At 41.5% G+C, this 13,098-nt stretch overlaps 3 protein-coding genes across 9 annotated transcripts in view; all 3 read left to right on the top strand.

The window, feature by feature from the left end:
- Nucleotides 1-10,145, top strand: part of LOC113452282 (uncharacterized) — a 29,975-nt gene extending 19,830 nt beyond the window's left edge. Inside the window, exon 4 of the mRNA XM_087922998.1 lies at nucleotides 7,059-10,145. Within this exon, the coding sequence (XP_087779124.1) occupies nucleotides 7,059-8,180 (1,122 nt within the window). The 3' untranslated portion in view covers nucleotides 8,181-10,145. The remainder of the gene's footprint in view (nucleotides 1-7,058) is intronic.
- Nucleotides 1-13,098, top strand: part of LOC148126562 (uncharacterized) — a 35,532-nt gene that overhangs the window by 16,313 nt on the left and 6,121 nt on the right. Inside the window, exon 1 of one of the 7 annotated variants that reach the window (XM_087928202.1) lies at nucleotides 3,386-3,464. The exons of 2 other annotated variants lie outside the window; for them this stretch is intronic. The gene's annotated coding sequence lies outside the window, so the exon portion shown is untranslated. Of the gene's footprint in view, nucleotides 1-3,385; nucleotides 3,465-12,465; nucleotides 12,734-12,772; nucleotides 13,074-13,098 lie in introns of those variants that run through there. 4 more of the 7 variants (XM_087928200.1, XM_087928201.1, XM_087928204.1 and 1 more) reach the window with 4 other exon arrangements.
- The window catches only part of LOC113453661 (uncharacterized), a 35,708-nt gene continuing 26,037 nt past the window's right edge, over nucleotides 3,428-13,098 (top strand). Inside the window, exon 1 of the mRNA XM_087928094.1 lies at nucleotides 3,428-3,464. The gene's annotated coding sequence lies outside the window, so the exon portion shown is untranslated. The remainder of the gene's footprint in view (nucleotides 3,465-13,098) is intronic.

A 13,098-nucleotide genomic window follows, 5' to 3' on the forward strand; every position in this document is an offset into this window, starting at 1 on the left:
TGCGCCGCCGCTTCTCCTCCTCGGTTGCTGCTTCTGCGAACGGCTCTCCGACCCCCTTAAAATCCTCCCTCTGAGACATACACCCCACCCACCCCCGCTCCTTCCCCGCAGCCCGGCTCCCAGGGTGAGACCTCCTGGTATTGGAGAAGGTTGGGCCCCACAGTTCCCACGTTCCCCCGTGGCTGCTGGGGAAGATCCGCCTCCCAGACTCTGGAGGGGAGGAAGAGGATCTGGGTTCAAAGGGATCGTGGCTGGGAGGGGCTCCCTCCCAGGGAGGGAACCCTGCTAGGAGGAGGCCGGTGGCAACTGAAAGGCAGGTGACCGGAGACCGGAGAGGGGCGTCCGGGTGGGCTTCCATGGAGATGCAGCCCCTGAATCTACCTCTCTTACTTGCTCAGATTCCCTTTCTGGCGACTGCTTGCAACCCTGTTTCTCTCTGCCCATGTAACTGAACAGCCCTGTCTGCAAAGGTTTTCAATTTTAATTTTAGTTCTTTTACGTGGGGTATAACCTACCCTGAAAAAGCTTTCCACTGTTTTTTTTTTTTTGCAAACAGCTTTCCACAGAGATCAAAAGGGGGGATTCTGTGATACTTTTTTTGAAAGATATCAGAATGTCAGGTTAAGTGACAGGCCTGGGAGCTCTAATAATAGCCTGCAGAACATTTTGGGGAACAGAGACTGGTGTACAGAAGAGCCAGGTTGGTTAATGGAAAACTTTACTTTGATAAAGGCTTAACTTTTTCTGGTTATCAGTAGATGTTTGTTTTGCAGTTGTGAAATTACTGCAAACGGGCTTTTGGGTGGTTGGTGTTTTTTTTTTTTTTTTTTTTGTATATATGGAATTCCCACATGTGGAATTCCAGCCTTCTATCTTGGTGAACTCCAGATATTGAGCCCCAGAATTCCCCGGCCAGCATACAATTAGTCCTTGGGATACAACTGTGTAATGGGGCCTACCAGTTATGCTTAAGAGCCTGCTTCGCTTAATTACCCCGACCCCTGCTGTTCCTGATGCAGCCGTTAAATGAATGTGCAAGTCATTAAGCAGAACACTGGCTACCTCACTGTTGAAGAAAATTCTTGAAGTTCTAGCGCAGGCCCAGGCTTGACCTCCAAAGGCCTATTTTACCTCAACCCTTGGGTCCTCCCAGGTCTTTCCACCCAAGCCTCTGTCTCCCCCCACAGCATCCCCCAGGCTTTCCTAAACAGGGTTCCACAGGCTTTTCCCCACTCCCACCTGGTTCCTGCAGTTCTTAGGCCTGACTCCCATCCCAACCAGGCCTAACAGCCTGCTCCTCCATCTCTTTTGAACATCTCTTTAACCTCATGTTGGGGAAAGAGGGCAGGGCACTTATCCTTGGGCCATATAACTCTGTTCCTGGAAGCAGCCATTGTTTTCAATATGCCTGTTATTCATCCTTGGGCCACGTGGTGGACTAGTGGAAGCAGCTGCCATTTTGCCAGGCCTGCCTCTCAGGGCCAAAATGGCAGCCGTTTTGGGGTCATTGTCATGTGGGAGAGGGACAAACTGATCTCTTTTTTTACCTTAACACTGCAGACAGCATTAAGGAATTGTGGGTGCACTGAAAATGATGGCTGTCTCCAGGAGATCTTCAAAGGTTAAGTGTGTGATGGGGCCCAGGGAAAAAAGTAGTGTAAAATTTTGGAAAGGCTGTTCTGCCTTGCAAGGCATTGTAGGAACATTGAGTTGAGAAGGAAAGGGGTTGTGGCTTTGATCACAGGATCTCCAGGTTTATTAGCAATTCCTGCTGTGATCTCTTTTTCTTGGAAGTGCCTGCTTGTTTCCCCTTGATGGCTGCTGGGTGATAGCAGCACCATATTGCTAACATATTTGTTGTATTCCTATTTGGTGGTGACACTGAAAAGAAAAAAAAGTGGGAATTGCTATGAACATTCAAGCAAAGCAAGAAACTCAAAGTCGCTTCAAACTGTGAGATGGACAGTAAATAAGTTTATTAATAAATGCTTTTAATAATAAAAAGGTCATGCAAAACCTTTTTCTCAACTCTTGTTTACTGCTGAGCTCCCAAATTGAGATGGGAAGACCCAGTGGGGAAAAAACTGAAAAATTCAAAGCTCTTTGGAAAAAAATGATTTCCCCTTTTCTCCTGGATTTCTTTCCAGGCCATCCCATCTCCCCACACATACAGTGGGTTTCTAACCCACTACAATTGTTAAACTACTTGTAACCTGTAATCTACCTGTAGTTGAGGTCCCCATGGATAGAGACAGTGAGTAGACAGTGTTTCAAAAAACTTGAGCTTGAATTCCTTTAACCTAAGAAATTGGTCATATTAACATGTCTGGTCACTTTGTGGACCATTTGACCTTACAACGGGACCCCACCCCGCCACTAAATGTATATCTATAGAAGCGGTTGCACGTTTCCCAACAGCAACAACTGTGAGAGGGATCTAGGAGCCCTAATGGACAATCATTTAAGTACGAGCTAGCAGTGTGCTGCAGCTGCAGAAAAAGCCAACACTTCTAGTTTGCCGCTGCAGAAAAAGCCAACACTCCTAATTTCCATCTCCAGGGGGATAGTTTCAAAAATCACATGAAGTGTTGGTAATGAATTACTGCAGCACATGAAATACTGTCAATAAGTTTTGGTTACCATGATACAAAAAAAAAAAGATATTGAGGCTCTAGAAAGAGTGCAGAAAAGAGCAACAAGGGTATTTAAAGGGCTGGAGGCTAAAACATTGGATGAGCGGTTGCAAGAACTGAATATGTCTGACATAGAGGAGGAAGACAGCACTTTTTTGCTATTTGGGGGTGTGACACATTAAGAGGGAGTCAACCTATTCTCCAATGTGCCTGAGAGCAGTAAAAGAAATAACTGAAGGAGACATCAAAACCAAATCCATCCAAGAAAAGAGACACTCCCTCTCCAATTAATCAGTGGCACAGCTTGCCTCCACAACTTGTGGGTACTCCAACAATGGGATTTTTTAAGAGAAGACTGGACAGCTGTTTGTCCAGAATAATTATATATAGAGTCTCCTGCTTAGAGAGATGGTCCCTTCCAGCTCTTATTCCTGTTTGAACTTCATAAACTTTTAGGACTCAGCACGTAGCAAAACTTCACAAGCTAAGTAGTTTCCCATTTCACTTGGCTCAGTTGCTGGGAGTCGAAAACAACAGCATGTAATCAGGGAAAACATCTTGCAGACGCCTTAGGCAGAGACAGGACAAGCCAGTTTTTCGACCTCCAATGGCGAGATGGCGGTCAGATAGGCCGCACCTGCGATTAGAAAGCCAACACCGCAAGAGCGGCATCTGTTGGAGCGAAAAGGAACAGAAACCATTGAGTACCGAATTGCTAGAAAGGATGGGAGGAGAGGAGAAACGCAGATGAACTTCCTTTTCCAGATCATTCATGGGAGGAAGGTGGTGTGTTGTTTCTGCTCTTCCAAGGATCAAAGCATCAGCTGCCAGGTGAGTTGAGGGCAGGTGGGAGGAGAGGCCGGGACCAAGTTGGCCTGTTTGGTTCGGGTATTGCCAACCGGTGAAAATTAATGATGCAGATTACAGATACAGATTAACAGAGTTGGAAGGGACCTTATAGGTCATCTAGTCCGACTCACTGCCCAAGCAGGAGACTCTACACCATTTCTGACAAATGGCATTCCTATCTCTTCCTGAAAGCCTCCAGTGATGAACCTCCCACAACTTCCGAGGGCAGGCTGTTCCACTGATTGATTGTTCTCACTGTCAGAAGGTTTCTCTCTCTTTCTTCTCTCCTTGATCATTATTCACCCATTATTCCTGGTCTGGCCTTCAGGTGCTTGGGAAAATAGCTTGACCCCTTCCTCTCTATTGCAGCCCCTCAAGTATTAGAATGCTGCTAACATGTCTCCCCGGGTCCTTCTCTTCACTAAACTAGCCATACCCAGTTCCTGCAACTGTTCATCATATGTTTTAGCCTCGGGTCCCCTAATCATCTTGGTTGCTCTTCTCTGCATGTTTTCTAGAGTGCTGACCAAAACTGGATGCAGTACTCTAGGTGTGGTCTTACTAAGGCTTTATAGAGTGATATTTGTACCTCACTTGATCTTGGCTGTATCGTTCTGTTAATGCAATTTAGGATTGTATTGGCTTTTTTGGCTGCCTTAGTTGTCCTTTTTGTCTTTCAATTTGTCAGAGAGATCATTGTGCTGCTATGCTGGTTTCTTCTTGGATTTTCTTGTTTTCTTTTTCAGTAGTATGCTGGACTGGGCTTTTATGATCATATTTTTCAGTTTCCCAAGCTTCTTGAGTTGTTTTCCCCTTTAGGATTTTAATCCAAGGAATCTTTCCCAAGTTCTCTTTTGAGTTTGTTAAAATCAGCCCTTTTAAAATCTAAGGCTGTTTTATGTTTTATTGCTTGTGTTTGTGTTATGTTGAATTCTAGTGTGATATGGTCACTCTCACCCAAGGTTCCTACAACTTCAACTTCCTCTGTCACTTCTTTGTTTGTAAAAATTAAGTCCAGTATGGCTATCCTTCTAGTTCCCCTCTCTACCTTTTGGACAACAAAGTTGTCAGCTAGGTTGCTCAAGAACCTATTCGATTTCTCACTTGGAGTGGAATTAGTCTTCCAATTGATGTCAGGGTAATTGAAGTCCCCCATTACTATTGTAGTGTATTTCCTGAATATGTTTGTTAGTTGATTGGCCAAAAGGACATCTATTTTTTTCTGCTTGGTTGGATAGCCTGTAGTGTACACCTATGGCAGTGTCATTCTTTTTCTCTTTTATATTGACCCATATGCATTCTAGGAGGTTTTCATCTTGCTTTCGTGCATTTCTGTAGCAATATAATGGTCCTTTACAGTGCAACTCCACCTCCCCCTTTTATGGGGTCTGTTTTTTTTGAACAGTTTGTATCCTTCTATCAATATGTTCCAATCATGGGTTTCTGTAATTCCAACTATACCATATCTACCTTCATGTATTAATAGTTCAAGTTCACCCTTTTGTTCCGCAAACTTTGTGCATTTGTATAAAGGCACTTGAGGTCTTTATGTCTGACTGTGAGTATGTTTCCTATGCTTCCTATTTGGTATTTGAGTTTGTCTTCCTTCCCATCCTCCCTCACCTCATTATTTGGCTTGTTTTCTATGAGTTTTTGCTTGGAATTAGGTCCTGGAGATCTTAAAGATTAGTCACCACCACCACCCCCTCAATTTTAGTTTAAGGCCCCCTGATAAGTTGAGCCAGTTGTTTTCCAAAAATATTATTCCCAGTCTTTGTGAGGTACAGCCCATCCCTTGCCAAAAGCCCATCATGGAGGTAGTGCAGACGATGATCCAGCAATCCAAAGGTTTTGGGTTTTTTTGGTAACATCAACCATTTAGCCAGTGGTTCCCTTCCAGAGTCCTTTGTTCTCTTACCAGGTGTTGACCTTTCAGATGGAAAAAAAAACTACTTGTGCTCCTAACTCCTTAACTTTCTTGCCTAGATGCTTGTAATGTCTCAATATTGTTTTCAAGTCCTTTTTTTGTGAGATTCATCCCTACATATAGTAGTAGAAAAGGGTAGTAATCTATGGGATTTATCTCCACTTTGGTCTCATCTGTCCAAAGGACAGTGTTCCAGAAGTCTTGTGATTTGTTGAAATGAAACTTTGCAAAGCCGAAGTGCTCCTGCCGTGTCCTTTTTAGAAATCAGAGGGTTTCTTCTGGCAACCATTCCAAATGAACCATACTTGTTCAGTCTTTTTCTAATTGTACTGTCATGAACTTTAACGCTTAACATGCTAAATGGGGCTTGTAGAGCCTGAGATGTAATGCTTGGATTTTTTGTAATTCCTCTGAGCATTGCGTGTTCTGAACCTGGGGTGGATTTGCTGGGACTTCCACTCCTGAGAAGACTGGTAAGTGTCTTGAATGTTTTCCACTTATGGATATGAAATGAAGAATGGTAGAGTTTGAATTGTTTGTAACCCTTCCCAGATTGATGGGCAGCAAAAATTGCTTCTTAGATATCCCTACTGATATCCCTCAGTCCTGGAGACCAGGAAATCCTACAACTTTGGCTTTTATAGATATACCCACATTTGCCGATGATCAATTGATCAAGGGCATTTGATCAGTAGCACTGGTTGCAATTTTGCCTCTTCATATCTATAGAACAAGTAAGAGTGTTTTTAGTTTTTAACATCTCTGTTTTGGCTTTGTTTTTGTAAAAAAAAGGATGACATGGATATAATGTGTCATCTGTTTTTGTTCATCTGACATTATAGTTATAGTTATCCATTATTAAGAACTGCTAAGGACTGGATGATTTTTACTATATTGTGATATGTAAAATCATAGAACACAAAGAGGGTGTACTTTCTTTTTCACGTAACTGTATTTGATTTTGTAGGGCTGAGAATTTGTGACTGACCTAAGTTGTACAAGTGAATTGCACGATTGAATGGATATTTGAACTTGGATCTCAGTAGTCAAATATCACAGTTAACATAAGAGATTATTCTAGCATTGTGGCATGTTTGCTTTTTCATTGTAATGTATACTTCTTTTTTCACATCTGCAACCCTTTTACAAACAGTAAAAGCTACATTTTCATTTGAATCTTACAGAAATTAAAGATGATGACAATAAGACCACACTGGACAACTGAGAATAACAAACAACATTGAAAAGCAAAGCAAATTGAGGCAGAAATAAAAATATTCTCCATTTTCTTCAGAAAAAAAACACACAATGCTTCTCCTTCCCCAACAGGAAGGGAAAGAAAACCAAGAAGAGATTTCAAACTGAAAAATGTAGAGTATGTGGAACTCAAACATACCTTACACAAAAAGGTCTTTTTTCAGAAAAAGAGGGAAATATCTGGAAGGCAGTGGGGAGGAAAAGGTCAATTGCATGGGCACATAGGGCAGACAGTAATACCGGCCTTGCCCTGGAAAAAAGAAAAGGGCGTAAATCAAAGCACCTGTAAACAAGGGATCACACATATTTTCAACCTTCTCCAGAATATCAGTGGTGGAAAAGCTCCATAGGTGTGCCTATTGTGAGAAAAGCAGACTTCTAATCACAAGTGATTATGCAGGGGAGAATCCACTTTGGAGAAAAGCAGATATAAATTATCTGAATGTAGTAAACGCTCAGGTCAGAACAGCTCCTTTTCGTTTCATGGAAGGACCCACGTAGGAGAGATGCCCTACAAGTGCTCCCAAGGTGGTAAATGTTTCAGCAAAAATGGCAACTTCCTGATACACCAGAGGACCCACACAGGCGAGAAGCCGTATGAGTGTCCTGATTGTGGGAAACGTTTCATTAGAAATTCTCATCTTGTGAGACACTTGAGGACTCATACAGGAGAGAAACCCTTTGAATGTCCTGATTGTGGGAAAAGTTTCAGTCACAATTCCAACCTGATAAGGCATCAGAGAACTCACACAGGGGACAAACCTTTTGAATGTCCTGATTGTGGGAAAAGTTTCAGTCAGAATTCCTGCCTGGTAAATCATCAGAGGACTCACACAGGAGAAAAACCCTTTGAATGTCCTGTTTGTGGGAAAAGTTTCAGTCAGAATTCCTGCCTGGTGAATCATCAGAGAACTCATACAGGAGAAAAACCCTTTGAATGTCCTCTTTGTGGGAAAAGTTTCAGTCAGAATTCTGACTTGGTGAAACACCAGAGGATTCATACAGGAGAGAAGCCCTTTGAATGTCCTGATTGTGGGAAAAGTTTCAGTCGGTACTGCAGCCTGCTGATACACCAGAGGACTCACACGGAAGAGAAACCCTTTGAATGTCCTGTTTGTGGGAAAAGTTTCAGTCAGAATTCCAACCTGGTGAAGCATCAGAGGATTCACACAGGAGAGAAACCCTTTAAATGTCCTGATTGTGTGAAAAGTTTCAGTCAGAATTACAACCTGATGAAACATCAGAGAACTCATACAGGAGAAAAACCCTTTGAATGTTCTGATTGTGGGAAAAGTTTCAGTCAGAATTACAGCCTGGTTAAACACCAGAGAACTCACACAGGGGAGAAGCCCTTTGCATGTGTTGTATGTGGGAAAAGTTTCAGTCACAATTCCAACCTGGTGAGACATCAGAGAACTCACACAGGGGAGAAACCTTTTACATGTGTTTATTGTGGGAAATGTTTCAGTCAGAATTCCAACTTTGTAAGACATCAGAGAACTCACACAGGATAGAAATCCTTTCAGTATCCTAATTGTGGGAATATTTCAGTCAGAATTCTGACCTGGTGAAACACCAAAGGACTCACGCAAGAGAGAAACTGTATGTGTGCCCAGAGTGTGGAAAAAGTTTCATTAAAAATTTCCACCTCATGAGACACCAGACGACTCACACAGGAGTGAAACATTCAACTGTCCTGTCAGTGTACGATCTTCAGGCATAAATTGTCGTTAGTTGCTCACAAGGAAATCCACATGAGAGAAACGATGAGTTTAGAAAAGGCTTGGATTTCATTTCTCATCTCTCATTAGGAATGTAGGTGAGAAATCGACTATTTGAATTCTGGCTTCACTCTTTTTACTCAAACGTGTCTCCGGATTAGACTTATAGGTGGAAAGAATAGGAAAATGGAAAAGGGCTAACTACCAGTTTGTGGTTATCAGCAGCAATTTCTGGATATTTTGTTTTTGTAGAAGTAGTGGATATCCTCAAAAAGGCTTTTGGGTGATATTTTTTGTATATTGATTATGGAATTCCCACAGGTAGACTTTCCATATTCTACCTTGATGTCTTTCAGATTTTGAGCCCCAGAATACCCCAGCCACCATACATGTAGTCCTCTAGATACAACTGTAACAGGGCCTGTCAGTTACAATTGCATGTTGCAATGGTAGTTAAGTGAAATTGCCTTGCTTAACTATCCCCACCCCTTCTGTCCCTGATGAAGCTGTTAAACAAATGTTGTAGTCGTTAAGCAGAATATTGACTACCTCAGGGTTGTAGGAATCTCTTGAAGGCCTAGCCTCCAATATCCCAACATTTGGATCCCCACAGGCATTATCCTACTCCCACTGGATCCCTGCAATCCTTCGGCCTGACTCCCACCCCACCAGGCATCACAGCCTCCTCCTTTTGAAGATCACTGAACCTCATCTTGATGAAGTCACGTATTTGTGGGCTGCATGACTCTGTCGTGGAAGCAGCCGTTATTTTGACTGTGCCTGGAATTCATGCCTGGGCCATGCGGTGGACTTGTGGAAGCAGCCGCCATTTTGCCATGCCTGCTTCTATGTCAAAATGGTGGCTGCTTCTGGGTCACTGTCATGTGGGACTGGGACAAAGTATTTTGTTTTGCTACCTTAACACTTTGTAGATTATATTGTGGAATTGTGGGTGCAGTGGAAATGGTGGCTGCCTCCCGGAAATCTCCAGAAGAGCAGGGTATGTATACTTGGGCCACATCAGAACTAGACAAGAACCACATCTGCCAATATTGTGCGGCAACTGCCAAAAAAGCCAATGCAGTCCTAGGCTGCAGCAACAGAGGCATAGAGTCAAGATAAGAGGAAGTGATAGAGCACACCTGATGACAGCACACCTGGAATAGTGTGTCCAGTTCTGGTCACCACAATACAACCAGCCCCATGATGCTATGATTCTATGAATTTAGAGGTAGTTTAGAAAATAGGTACAGAGTAGCCCCATAAACGTGCTTGTGGTAATGGGACTTTTTTTAAAAAAAGAATTATTTTCTTCAGAAAATTAATATTACAAATTCCAAAAAAAAGAAAAGAATTTCTTCAAAAGAAAAACAAGGATAGAGAAAACATTTTTTTTAAAATGTGCAGTAAAAAAAGACAAAAACAGATTTACTTATATTACACCCCTCACTTGAATATTCATAAATATATTGGAGCAATTTTAGTTTCCTCCGTTTCTGAAGCAGGCCCAAAATTTATAAACTTCTATTTACAACCAATTTGATGTTCATCTATATACGATATGTAAAGGCAATGTAATTATTTAACAACAAAGTTAAACATCAAAGCACTTGTTAACAATCTAGTATTCCATTTAATTTGTATAAAGTTTAGAATGGCTTTTTGTTTACCATAAATCATTGGAATCATTGTTTCTGATTTGTCTGAGATGAAATATCTTTGTTTGATTTTTATTAATAAAACTTCTTAAAATTTAAATTGAGAACAATAAGATAACAGTTGTGTCTTATTCCCCCAAATCCTAAAACCTCTTGGTCAATCCATTTTCCAAATGGTTTTCCAGTTAGATATGGCAGGTCCATTCTCCAGTCGTCTTACCAAAGTTCATTTCATCATGCGAGTCTATTAACTCCAAATCTGTAAGAGGAGCCACATCCGCTTCAGCCTTCTCCAAAGAAACCTGCAGTTTCCAAACTGATGACGGGTCTTTTAAGAAGCGACTGGGCTCCCTGTGGGAGCTTCTTGGGAAGAGCTCAGGCTCATAAATCCATTCATTTGTGTGCTCTCATAATCCCAAACTCCTCCGCCAGTCCCAGAGGAAGGGGACCTCCCAGAGCAGAAATGTTTTTTCTCACCATGATCCTTTACATCCTTCTGGATAATCCAACTGCTGGATACAACAATTATTTCCTCCCTGTGATGTTTCCAGCAAATGACATCCACTGCAAATGGATTTATTCTCTGGATGTAATAGAGACAGTCTTCCATCAGGGAATGGTGCAGCAAGTTTCCAAATGAAGTCGGTGACACTGAGGCAAATTTGTAGTTTTATATAAATATATTTAACATATTTACAACAAAGAAAATGGTCAGGAACACAGGGACATTGTGAGGTAAATCCAAATAGCAGAAAGAACACACAGAAGAAGAAAAAAGCAGGAAAAATGTCCCCTTTTGCATCTACAGCAACCAATTATAGCCTAGATTACCTCATGTAGGAGGTTTTAATGGTTTTCTCATGAGGTCAGCAAAATTTATTTTCTGGTGGACAATAAATTATGTCTTACTACATTTTCTTTTCCCACTTCCCTGACATTACATTACTTTATGTCAACATGCTTCCTTCTGGTTGGTACTTGCACCAGTTGCCATTTATATACGTTTTGTGTTTTCTTGAAATATTGGTATTAACTCTTTCAATATCCAAATCCTTTACTAACTATATATACCATGTCATCTCTGAAGACAATTCTGATAATCCTAAAAATTGGGCTGCAGCTGTGGAAATGACATCTGAAGTCTGTTTTCTAGATTTCCAACTAGCTAGTGTGTTTGCTAACATTATAACAAATTCTGACATTGACTTTCTATCTTGTACATCATCAGCCCAAATACTGTCTACAAAGCATTTCAATTCCAATTCACTTGATAGTTGTAAATGCAATCCTAAATCCGTGATTCCCTTTAAGTAACAAGTATCCTTTTAATTTCTAACCAGTGTTGCTTAGATTGTTATGTGTAGTGGTTTAAAATGTTGATCGAATGGGTAATATCTGGCCACAGTATGTCATCAATACTTCATACCAGACCTCCTAGGACTGCCTGATAAGAATTCCCGATTACAAATTGTTCTATTTTTGATGGTTTGACAATCTGGTATCATGGGAATTTGCACACTTTCACAACTTTCCATATATATATATTAAAAATGTTCTATTTTCTTCTTTTGACTTAGAACATACCCTCCTTCTTGTAATGTATTTCTACTCCTAAGTAGTTCTACGATGAACTATTGCAGGAACTGAATGTCTAGTTTAAAACAGAGAAGGCCTAGGGATGACATCATAGCAGTCTTTCAATATTTGAGGGGCTGACACAGAAAAAAAGGAGTGGACCTATTATCCAATGCGCCTGAGAGTAGCGGAAGTAACAGAGGGAGATTTATCAAAAAGAAATCAAACCTATAAATGAGAAATTTCCTTTCAGCGTGAACAATTAATGGAAATTTCCCTCCAGAAGTTGTGGGTTTTAAAGGAGATTGGACAATCATTCGTCTGGAACAGTATAGGCCGCTGGGGTGTCAAACTGGTGGCCCCAGGGGCAGATGCATCATACTGGCCATGTCTACCCACCTCCGGTTTAGTGAAGGGGGAAAAGTCGTGATGCGTCACATTACAACCATGTTTACACACAAGTTTGAGACCCTTGCACAGAGTCTCCTGCTTGGAGAATTAGTCTACCTCACCTCTTTTTATGTAATTCTGTAAAAACTTCATAAAACTTTAGCACTCAGCACATAGCTAATCTTCACAAGCTACAGTAAGTAGCATCACATTTAACTCTTTCACATGGATCAGTTGCAAAGGTTAAGGTAGGTTACTAGGAGTCATAAATGACTTCATAGCATTTAATGAGTGAAAACAACTTGCAAACGCCTTAGGTAGAGACAAAACAAGCATGTTCTTTGGCCTCTCGGGAGATGGCAGTCATTTATCAGTTACTGGGGAGCCCTTAATAGGCATATGTGTTTAGGAGTTAAAACCATCGAGTACAGCATTGCCAGAGGGGATGGGAGGAGAGGAACTTCTTCCGGATCACTCATGGGAGAAAGTTGGTGTGCTAAGTGGCTTTTGTGCTGTGCACCAGTGACGAAACAGCATCTGGAAGGTGAGTTGAGGGCAGATCGTAGGAGAGGCTGGGAGCAAGTAGCGCCGTTTGGTTTCCTCCATGATGTGGAAGCAAAGAAGCAACTAGGCTGTAGCATATCAGCTGCTGCACGTTCCCTCCCGAAATGCAAGACCGCTTGTGTTGCATGCTGTTAAATTGGTGGCTGCAGTTTTCTGCTGGTGAGAAGATTTAAAAAGTCTCCTTCAAATTAAGGTTAATTTCTCTTGAGAACAGCTTGCCTCCAGAAGTTCTGGATGCTAGATCACTTAAGAAGAAATTGGACATCAATTAGTCCAGACTGATAATAATCTCCTGCCTGAGGGGATTGGATTAGAAGAAGACCTCCAAGATCCCGTCTAACTCTGTTATTCTGTCATGGATTTGCTGTTTTCTTGGCAACAACATTGGACTGATCTGTATCTGCTCTCTTACTTTAAGTCTAGCCAACAAGTGCGATATTTCCTATTGGTGCGCCATCTGTGTATTAAGCAGGTTCAACTGTGCTTAATCCAGCACTTTGTAAATAATAATAATTATTATTATT

The sequence above is a fragment of the Pseudonaja textilis genome, chromosome 2 (assembly GCF_049901715.1).
Source record: "Pseudonaja textilis isolate UNSWEBS1 chromosome 2, rPseTex1.2, whole genome shotgun sequence".
NCBI classification, from domain to species: domain Eukaryota; kingdom Metazoa; phylum Chordata; class Lepidosauria; order Squamata; family Elapidae; genus Pseudonaja; species Pseudonaja textilis.